This window comes from Pseudorasbora parva, chromosome 17, assembly GCF_024679245.1.
Source record: "Pseudorasbora parva isolate DD20220531a chromosome 17, ASM2467924v1, whole genome shotgun sequence".
Taxonomy (NCBI): Eukaryota; Metazoa; Chordata; class Actinopteri; order Cypriniformes; family Gobionidae; genus Pseudorasbora; species Pseudorasbora parva.
Genome location: NC_090188.1, coordinates 27,919,824 through 27,930,928, shown reverse-complemented (window position 1 = coordinate 27,930,928; position 11,105 = coordinate 27,919,824). Strand labels below are relative to the sequence as shown.

The following is an 11,105-nucleotide window of genomic DNA, read 5'->3' as shown; positions in this document are numbered from 1 at the left end:
GTTATGGTAATATATGATTGTTCATCTGCTCTGCGTGGTCAAACTAAACATTTTATTTAATCAAAGCTAATTCGGTGGGAAGCCGGTCTTGTTGATTCGCCTCTAAAGCAAAGCAGCTCTCTGCATCTGTCTCAGTTGCTTGGATACTGTTGCCAAAGCAGTCATGGACATCAGCCAGAGGTGTTGTCTGGCCTGGTCACAAGGCTGTGAGAGGTGTGATGTTCCAAATGTGCTCTGAGAGACGATGTGATTGGTTAGGCCAGATCCAATTCTATGGTGAGTCTGGGAAGTGCAGTCTGGAGTCTGTCCACAGTCTGATCTTTATCTTTTACACCAGGCAGATCACTGAGAAACAGCAACTCCAGGTTCCTACACACAAGCACACAATCTGAGGTAACAATTATGAATTCAGTAGCACAGGCCACTGATTTTACTCAAACCGATGTGTCGTCCAGGGTTGTTTCAGGCCTGTAAATTGTTTGCTTTGTTACGAAACATGGACTTAATTTGTTACAATGTTGCATTTTCTTCTTGGTTCAGTTCGCTTTCACAAGGCAACCTTTCAAAGCATACCAAAATGTGTTTATGCAAGTTACATTTGAGTAAAACTGTCCTTTTATTGGTCAGACTTCCCCTGTTTACGTTCCTCTACGTCATCCATCCGAGTCGGAGTGCGTTTGCCATGTTCATATATGCCTTAAACAAACTGAACTAAAGGAGAAAACACACCAGGTTCCAAAAACAAACACTCCAAATGAGCCAGGTGTGAAAACGCCCAGGACTTAAGTACATTGCAGAAACTTTTGGCAACAATGGCCTCTATGTTCAACTTATGCTCACATTGCTTCTAGGAGACACAGTCCTGGCTGATAAATCTTCTGATTTTGTGTAATTTAGGATCAACATTGTCCCTATTTGGCATACACAAAATGTGGAGTAATATGCAGTACACTGAAATGAAAGATGCTGTTGTCATACCTGAGTTGATGAAGAGCGATGAGCCCTTTATCTGTCACATTGCCACAGGAAACTACTGTCATGTTCTTCATGCTGTCCTGCAGCGTCTTTATTTGACTCAAACGCTCCAGACAGGCGTCTTCTATATAAATACACTTGTTCAACCTGATTTCCTCCAAGTTCTCAAGACCCTCTAAAGAGAAATACGAAGGCAACTTTTGAGTACAGTAGGTGTAAAATGTAGATGTAATAGTACACTAGATGTGTGAAAAGACAGCCTGTGAGTGTAAAAGAGAGAGAACTGCACTGTATCGGTCTGTGTAAAACACCCCTTTGCTTTACGTCACTTTTTCCCACAACTGAAACTCTCATCCTCACCTGTGACACACAGACAGTGTCTCATCCTCACCTGTGACACATACACGATGTCTCAGTGTCTCACCACATCTCATACGGTAGCGTCCTCACAAACTTTCCCTCTCTGGGGTCTAATTTAATCAATAATGCAAGATTGTTTTGCTGGAGCAAACGGAGTAAGAGATCTTGGCCATCTCCATTCACTGATGATTTCATTAAATTTAAATAGGTAATGGACAGTAACAATGCTAAAGGTTTAAAGATAATTCTGCCACATAAAGGTAACTGGGGCAGGGCAGTGAGAAGGGTCAAGGGTGTCAATGCGCTTAATTGATCATTTGGCAACATTCACTTACCCAGGTGATCAAAACCGCGATACATGATGCAGGAGTCGGTGGCATCAATAGCTTCTATCTTATACCGGCCCAACGGCCCAGTCGGGAGTCCGTTGTAGTCGTGCTGCCAGCGGTCAAAACCACGGAAGCGAACTTTTGCACCACACCTCAGGAGCCACTCGGCAGCAGCTCGATCAGGACCCACTGCTTTAATACGCTCATAATCAACTCTATATTGATCAAAGAACACAACAATTCCTAAACAACAAATCTGGAAAGTTGACATGACATTTGTGACAGTGTCCTGGTTTGTGACGTCATCAACCAGTGATAGACCAATTAAAAATCTGCTTTATAGCCATTTTTAATGGATAGTGCACATTTTCAGTTTTGTATTAAACTTTTAGGGTTGGTAAGATCTCATATACTCACCAAGGCTGTATTTATTAGATCCAAAACACTAAAACAGTAATATTGTGACATATTAGAATTTTAAATCATTTTCTATTTTCATATATTTATTAAATGTAATTTATTTCTGTGATAGCAAAGCAGTCTTCAGTGTCACATGATCCTTCAGAAATAATTGTAATGTACTTTTTTCAGGATTGTTTGATGACTAGAAAGTTCAAAACAGCCTTTATTTGAAATATAAATCTTTTGTAACATTTAATGTGTCCTTGCTGAATATTAATAATACATCTTACTAACCCTAAACTTTTGAACAGTACTGCATATCTTATTTGTTTTGATCAAAATGTACCAACATTTATTTCAATATTAAAGCAGCAAATGGCAACAGCTTTCTGGCAGTGGTATTGGCCAATGAAAAACCCATATTTGTTGACCACCATTTTGTACAGCATTTTTCAGGGACCATATGGAACTTAAAATTAATTTGACTTACTTCAGGACTGTTTAAGTCAACTGCAATAAAGCTAGAAGGTGATTACTAATCACTAAAAAGCAAACACTTATATGTCTTATAATTACACGCATCCACTGGACAGCCAATATTTTGTAAGGTATAAAACTGAACTGCTAAATGCAATTACTTTAAAGTTTAGATTTTAAATGAGAGCTATTGTTGTGAATTGCCACATTTAAATTAGTCTCTGTACTGTAGGGATTTCTTACTCTAAGGAATAGTACATCTAGAGACTAATCACTCTAATCATTAGTCCCTTTATGGGTATTTATGACTATTTTGTTTGTTGTAACTGGCCTCAGGTGCTTTACAGTCTACTGTGGGTTGGGAAAGGAAATAAATGATGTCATTAGAGGAAAACTAGTCACATAATTGTTCTAGAAAAAAATATATATATTTTTTTAATTACTTGTTGAAAACAGCGTTGAGCCACCCCCAGAATTCTCGACTGCCACCTGGCGGCTGCTTGCGTTTGGATAAAATCATCCGCGCTGACCAGGTCAACAATTTCATGTCTATGACTAAAATAAAAAAAGAGAAAGAGATTAGATGAGATGAGATGAGAAGTGAAAGCATGAAGATCCACTGTTGAACACTTTCTAATAGAAGAATGAGAAGAATAATCTGTGTAAGTTACATTGATGCGTCGTCATTGAATCTAGAGGACAACATATTAATTTACCAAACCTCTAAAATTCGCAAGATAATCTGACTACACATTATTCAGGACCGCTACAAAAACAAATAGTCTAAAAACTGACCGTGTGGTTCGACTCGTGACTGTTCTGTATATGCGCGGAGTATCTGTTATTTACAACTGCGTCTTCCATGCGCGCTAGTTGATCTTTCACCTGTTACGTCACCCCGTCCCGCGCTCCCATTGGTCAGTGGCTGTGCGTAAGGGGTGGAGCCACGAAGGATAGTGCCCTTAGCAGAGAGATTTCTGTACCCGTCCCGAGAGTTAACCTGACCGGGTCAGAGATGAGCATTATGATTACACGGCCATAATAAGTCTATTAGGAAAAGTAAAAAACGTACTTTATGGAAAAATGATACGAACTTTCGGTAGAGGATATGTGTGCGCGCGTTTACTGTCTCAGGGATCAAAGTCTGCAACGTGCAGAGCTGCACATCACAGCGGGTGAGAAGAACAACAGCTCTACTACAGACACTTACAATTACAGTACAGAGTACTTACAGTGACAGAACATGCTCTGACTCTATAGTGTCACACTAAGAATGTTATTTACAGTATTTCAGCAGTAGTATTACTATTGTGACTGACTGCACATACTGTATTTAAAATAAATTCTTTGACACTTCAGGTGAGGATGCACCGATATTATAAAAGGGGATAGTTCACCCAAAAATAAAAATGTAATAATTTACTTAACGTTATTCTCGTGTCGTTCCAAAACTGGATGACTGACCTTCTTATGCGGAAGTAAAATATTTTGAAGAATGCTGGTAACCAAGCAGTTTGGTAGTCGTTTGAATTCCATTGTATAGAGAGAGTGAAAAGACATTTCTCAAAATATCATATTTTATGTTCCACAGAAGAAGGAAAGTCAAACAGGCTTGGAATGATATGTAATTTTCAATTTTTGGGGTGAACTATGCTTCTAAAATAGACAGATATTAAAATGCTGTACTGTTTTGTTTATATAACTCAAACAACACTATAAAGTACAATTAGACATTGCACATGCTACCAGTGAATTTAGGCATCACAGACAGCATTTTAATGAACAATAGATATTCATTATGCGATTTTTTACAGATTTCATTTAACAGTGATATTAAAATATTAGTGTTATTGGTCCAGTTTCACAGACATTAAGAAAGATTTTAAGATATGTCAGTACAAGTTTCTTCCAGTTAAAATGGCTCAGACATGTATTTTAGTCTGGGACTAGGCTCTTGTCAGTGAAACCGGGGGGCTGGGGGAAACATAAACTTTAAGTGTTAGATGATGACGAGTAGGAAAAATAGGGGAAATACACACAATTAAATTTACAATCTCAGCGGATAATATACCATTTAATTGTGTAGCTCATTCGATGTGGCCATTATTGGTGGAGGGATTGTTGGACTGGCCTCTGCCAGAGAGCTGATCCTCAGGCACCCAAACCTCACCTTTACTCTGCTGGAGAAAGAGAAAGAGCTTGGTGAGTGTGCATTGGTTCAAGATACTTATTATCCATCCTGACTTAATTTTAAATTCTTTGGTATGTCTTTCCCAGCTCTCCATCAGACCGGTCATAACAGTGGTGTGATCCACAGTGGGATTTACTACACACCGGGCTCTCTGAAGGCTCAGCTTTGTGTTCGTGGAGCCACGCTGACATATCAGTACTGTCAGAAGAAAAGTGTCCCTTATAAGAAATGTGGCAAAGTGAGAATGAGCACAGGCCCCTTGACGCCACAGATACCAAATCCTGGTTCTGACAAAGAAATGTGTCTTTATGATATCTAGCGTGTATGTGTGTGTGTGACCGCAGCTTATCGTAGCAGTGGAGAGAGAGGAGATTCCACGTCTGAAAGCTCTATATGAGCGCGGTCAGAAGAACAATGTAAGAGATCTCCGCCTGATTGACGCCAAAGCCATCCGAGAGAAAGAGCCGTACTGCAGGGTGAGTGACACCTGTTTGTGTGTTAATGAAAGATAGGCTACATATTTTCCACTCGTGTATCATTCATTGGTTTGACCAATAACCAGCAGATTGGAAAAGTGCTGTCATCAGGCATTTACTTGTTCAGATGACCTTAGACACTTTTTAATTTATTTATGGCTGTCATTTATGCGTTTAAATGCAGTACGATGTGTGTTTTAACCTCAGTAAACACAGTGTACATTTAGCCTCACTTACAATACATTATAATTATTTTTGAATAATGAAGAAGTGTCTTAAATTTACATTTATTTGATCTAATAATAACAAAATAATTTTTTTTAAATATATATTATTATATGCAGTTAATTCCTCTGATAGTAACGCTGAGTTTTTAGCATAATTTCTCCAGTATTCAGAGTCCCTAGCCTGACAAGCCAGACCCACATCAAGATGTTTGGTCTGGAAACTCACCATAGACAGGGCTCAATCCGAGGGGCGGGATAAACGGTTGTCTTTCAAACTCCCTCTGCACGCAATAGGATAGCACTACAACCAACCAGAGCAACGAAGATGAAGCAGAGCTTGTTGACAGATTAAACATTCGCTGTATCCGGTCGGCAAAACTCTAAACACATCTTCCCTTCTTAAAAATGACTTCAGTGCCGTTCTTTCTTCTTTTCTCAGAGAAAAGCTTAACTCCAAGTCTTTCAGAGTCGCGGTCAAAGCTGATTCAAAAGACCGCCATTCACCAGTTTCTGTGTTTACTAGAAGCATGCAAGCACAACTCTGCCGTCATTATGTTAAGCCCCGCCCACCGACCTGAGGCGTGCACGAGGTGATTGGCCCAACCAGAGTTTGGCGATTACAGCTCAGATGTGTATTGAGAGTTGCTAGACGACACTCGCGGGCAGATTATATTTACTGCCGCTAGGGTACGTCTAGATTTCTAGGCTACAGAGTCCCATGATCCTTCAAAAATTAATTCTAATATGATGATTTGATTCTCAAGAAGCATTTCTATTATTATCAATGTTGAAAACATTTGTTCTGCTTAGTATATTTTTGAAAACTGAGATAGACTTTTTCAGGATTTTTTGATGAATAGAAAGTTAAAAAGAATTGCATTTATTTTTTTTAATTGAAATCTTTGTAAGATAGTAAATGTCTTTACTTCACATCAATTAAATACATCCTTTCTGAAGGAAAAAAAATGTTTTTTTTAAAAACAAAAATGCCCATTTAGACAGGAAAATCTGAATTATTTCAAACACAACAAATCAGTTTTTTTTTTGTTGTGTATAGATTTTTGTCTTTGTTTATAGGGCATCATGGCATTGGATTCTCCGTACACAGGGATCGTTGACTGGCAGTTAGTAGCTCTGACCTACGGTAAAGACTTTCAGGAAGCAGGTGGGACTGTGATGACTGACTTTGAAGCATCAGACATCACGGTGGCAACAGAGAGCCCCTCTGGGAGTACTGAAGGTGAGGCACATGACCTGTGCGATGTCCCAGACCTCTTTCTTTTCTTTAATATCACTGCATTTATCCCTTTATGTGTGTTTAGGGCTGCAATATCCCATCCTCATCAAAAGCTCACAGGTAAGAAACTGAAATGCATTAATCATGTTTTTATGACTTCAGGGTGGAAAAGTATCAGTTTGTTTTTGTGTATGTCTTAGCATGGCTGTGTTTGTGTGCAGGGGAATGAGGTGAGGTGTCGGTTTGTGTTGGCATGTGGAGGCCTCTACTCTGATCGTTTGTCTGAGATGTCTGGCTGTAGTTCAGAGCCCCGTATCGTTCCCTTCAGAGGAGATTACCTGGTGCTCAAGCCAGAGAAAAACTACCTGGTCAGGGGAAACATCTACCCTGTGAGTAGAAACACCCCACACAAACACTTTATCCACAGATACATGAGAACGTGTCTTTAAGGACTTTGTTTGTGTGCCGAGGTGCCAAACCCACGGTTCCCATTTCTTGGAGTTCATTTCACTCCTCGAATGGATGGCAGTGTCTGGCTGGGCCCAAATGCAGTGTTGGCTTTTAAACGAGAGGGGTATAAGCTCTATGACTTTGACACACAAGACTTCATTAATGCGCTCTCCTACAGGTACACACTAATACACTTTGACTTATACACTACTGTTCAAATGTTTGGGGTCAGTTTTTTTTTTTTTTCAAACGCATTAATGCTTTCATTCAGCAATGGTGCATTAAATTGATCAAAAGTGACAGTAAATACATTAATGTTACAAAATAGTTATATTTCATTCAGTTCTTTTGAACTTTTTATTTATCCAATAATCCTAAAAAATCATGTCATGTTTTTAAGCAACAAATGTTTTCAACACAAGAAATGTTTCTTGAGAAGCAAATTAGTATACTAGAAGATTTTATGAAGGATTATGTTACACTAAAGACTGGAGTAATAATGCTAAAAATGAAGCTTTGACATCACAGGATTAAATAACATATTACATACGTTCAAATATATTCAAATAGTTATTATGAATTGTAATAATATTTCACAACATTAATGTTTTTACTGTATTTAATCACTTACTAACCTATGTAAAGTTATATCCACATTTTTGCCATGAAAGCGGCCTTAAGCTCTAAAATGACCATGACACAAATTACATCTGAACAATTGACATCTCTAATAATAATTTTTTTTTTAATTTTTTGTTTTATCTTTAAGATAAGGAACGAGTCAAAAAAAGTTTTTATTGTAATCAACATGCCAAAATGCTGTTGATTGAGTTTACTAAACCCATAAAATTCATTTGAATATATAGGGGTGTTAATTTAAAGGTGTCATGAAATGGCTTTTTTTATTTTATACCGTTGTCTGAGGTCAACTAATGACGTTTATGTGGTTTTTATATTCAAAAACATCATAATGAATAAGTAATAGGCTATTTTCTACACTGGCTCTCTCCTGAACACTGGGTTTTGATGGGCGTGTCGCACTGAAGACTTAGAAGTAAACGCCCATGGCTAGGATTGGATAAGATTTGCATATTTAATGAGCTCCAGCTCGCCTGTCAGTTCAGTTCACATTAGGGAGGGATTGTTTTGAAAGCGGCAACTGGAATGATTCTCTCGACCACAGGGCTTGTAAACGTCTTTATCAAACAAACACAATGATTTATTTCTCATCCACCCGGGATTTATTGTAATATTATTTGGCCCACCCGATTGGTGGATATAAGTGCAAACCACACGTACACATACGTGCGCGCCCTTCAAATATCAAGTCAAGAGAGTAAACAACGTAGATCAAGAAATTTATGTTATTTCACTATTTATGATTCACTGGCCAGCCGACAGGCTTCTATTTTGGTAGCCCGTCTGGAAAACACATAGCCCTGGGACATTGCGCTTTGTGAGGTCTGGCCCATAATAGTGCATGTCCGAGTTTGATCCCAAATCGCAATGAACCAACAAATAAAGTATTCTCCAGCCTGTGACAGCGTGCTATGACAGCCATGTTTTTCTCACATAAGTGTGTTGCATCATTCCTGTTGGATCCAATATAAAAGGAACAGCATTGCGTTTTAATCTTAATGATAAGATGAGGCACATTCTGAGATTGATTGTTTGCTGGACCTTTTATATATCAACAGCTCAAGGGAAAGTTGATTTCTCAATTCATGAACCTTTATAGAGTTTCTTGACTGAAAAACAGCTAGACATAAATGCCCTTTTACTGTGTGTGTGTGTGTGTGTGTGTGTGTGTGTGTGTGTGTGTGTGTGTGTGTGTGTGTGTAGGGGTCTTCAGAGGCTGGTAATGAAGAACATTGTGTATGGAATGGGGGAGATGTATAGAGGTGTGTTTACCAGTGCTCAGGTGAAGATTCTGCAGAAGTTTATACCTGAACTAAGCCCCAGTGATGTCCTCAGGTACAACCACTCTATTGGGAAAGGTTATAAGGGTCATGCTTAAAGGGATAGTTCACCCAAAAATAAAAATGACCCCATGATTTACTCACCCTCAAGTCATCCTAGGTATATATGACATTCTTCTTTCAGATGAATACAATCAGAGTTATATAAAAAAAAAATGTCCTGCCTCTTCCAAGCTTTATGATGGCAGTGAATGGCTGTTTCAGTTTTGAAGTCCATAAAAAGTGCATCCATCATAAAAGTACTCCATACAGCTCTGGGGCAGTTAATGAACGTTTTCTGAAGTGAAGCGGCACATTTGTGTAAGAAAAATATCCATATTTAAAACTTTACAAACTGTAATCTCTAACTTCCGCTAACTGTCACGCGTTCATGAGAGACTGGCGTTCCATTGGTGGTGGTTAAGAAGATTCCCCCCTTCTATATGTAAAGCGCTTTGGGTGTCTAGAAAAAGCGCTATATAAATTTAATGAATTATTATTATTATTATTATTATTATTATTATTATTATTATGAGAGTATCTCTGTTTTGTGAACACGTATGGCAGTTAGAGATTACATTTTGTAAAGTTTTAAATATGGATATTTTTCTTACACAAACACATCGCTTTGCTGCAGAAGGCCTTTACTAACTCCCTGGAGCCATGTGGAGCAGTTATATGATGTATAGATGCAATTTTATGCACTTCAAAACAGAAACAGCCATTGGGCGAGCTATCCCTTTAATGTCTTTATGCCAGTCACACAATTTCAGTCCCTTTCAAATTGTGCCTTTGCCCTGCTCACACTGTCCTGTTTGTAAATGTTGTTTTTCTGTTTGTTGGTTTGTGCAGGGGGCCGTCAGGTGTGCGTGCACTGGCATTGGATGCTGAAGGAAACCTGGTGGATGATTTTGTGTTTGACTGTGGGAAAGGGGAACTGGGCAGCCGGGTTCTACACGTACGCAATGCACCGTCACCCGCTGCAAGCTCCTCTCTGGCCATCGCTGAGATGATTGCTGATGAGCTGGAGAAAAGATTTCAACTGTAGACTTACCTCAGATGACTCTGCCATCGCCATGCTAACACTCCCATTCTTATACTTCAATTCAGAGTATAAAAGAATAATTAAAGAATAAAACTTTTATATAATTGTGTGGGACGGTAATAATGCAAAGGATTTCTGGTGCTCTTTTCTAATGTATCATATGAAAATAATGCAGGTTTGAGGAAATGTTGGGAAAATGTTATTATGTCTTTGTACATCTAATAACTAATGAGGGGAAATAACTGCCTTAAACTACAAAGGTAGTTGCCTTGAAGTTGTGTTCACTCCATATCTGGATTTTTTTTTTTTTAAATAGAGCATGGCAAATTATTTTAGCTGGTGGGTTTTCCAATCTTCTGATTTGTAATATAAAACAGAACATCAATTTCCTTGACATTATAACTATTTTCTGCCTTTCGATCATAACCTGTTAGTTGAATGTGTAATATTTTGTATGTTTTTGAAATTTCTATCCAATAAAGTATAATATAAAAATGTAAACACTTTAAGATTTTTAAAGAATGCACAATCACACACCTCATATATTCTGTTTTTTTCAAGGCATTAGGAACCCTGGTAAAAAAATAAAATAAAAATTTGTTGAGAATGAAACATTATTATTGCTGTTTTAGCCTATTTTAATCTTTTTTTGTTTAAAAAAAAAATGGTAAGGAATCCTAAAGCCTTTCAGAGTTTTGCTGCAGGCCCTGCTGCTCTGTGACCACTGCTGTACAGTTTTAAAGGGATAGTTCACTTTAAAATGAAAATTCTGTCATCCTTTACTTACCGTCAAGTTGTTTCAAACCTGTGTGAATTTCTTTCTTCAGCTGAACACAAGGGAAGATATTTTAAAGAATGACAGCAACCAAACAGTTAACTGGAGCCATTGAGTTCCATAGTATTTTTTTTTTCCAACTATGGAAGTCAATGGCCCTCATTTATCAATCTTGCGTAGAAACTGGTGTATATGTTGGCGTA

General features: G+C 38.2%; 2 protein-coding genes across 3 annotated transcripts; one reads left to right on the top strand and one right to left on the bottom strand.

Annotated features, from left to right (window-relative positions):
* Window positions 1-38: 38 nt before the first annotated feature.
* Window positions 39-3,452, bottom strand: dmac2l (distal membrane arm assembly component 2 like). The gene is made up of 5 exons (XM_067420903.1): window positions 3,339-3,452; window positions 2,987-3,098; window positions 1,671-1,879; window positions 979-1,150; window positions 39-369 (listed from the first exon to the last, which is right to left on the bottom strand). Exons 2-5 carry the CDS (start codon window positions 3,088-3,090, stop codon window positions 255-257), a joined length of 600 nt encoding a protein of 199 aa, XP_067277004.1. The 5' UTR covers window positions 3,091-3,098; window positions 3,339-3,452; the 3' UTR covers window positions 39-254.
* Window positions 3,453-3,477: 25 nt separating this feature from the next.
* On the top strand, window positions 3,478-10,628 carry l2hgdh (L-2-hydroxyglutarate dehydrogenase). 2 transcript variants are annotated; one of them, XM_067420899.1, is made up of 10 exons: window positions 3,478-3,718; window positions 4,630-4,745; window positions 4,821-4,972; window positions 5,079-5,210; window positions 6,515-6,677; window positions 6,760-6,794; window positions 6,896-7,063; window positions 7,145-7,302; window positions 8,967-9,098; window positions 9,935-10,628. In XM_067420899.1, exons 1-10 carry the CDS (start codon window positions 3,627-3,629, stop codon window positions 10,128-10,130), a joined length of 1,344 nt encoding a protein of 447 aa, XP_067277000.1. In that variant the 5' UTR covers window positions 3,478-3,626; the 3' UTR covers window positions 10,131-10,628. The 2 variants fall into 2 exon arrangements, with proteins under 2 accessions (XP_067277000.1, XP_067277001.1); XM_067420900.1 differs by lacking the exons at window positions 3,478-3,718; window positions 4,821-4,972 and having other exon boundaries at window positions 4,644-4,745.
* Window positions 10,629-11,105: the final 477 nt, after the last annotated feature.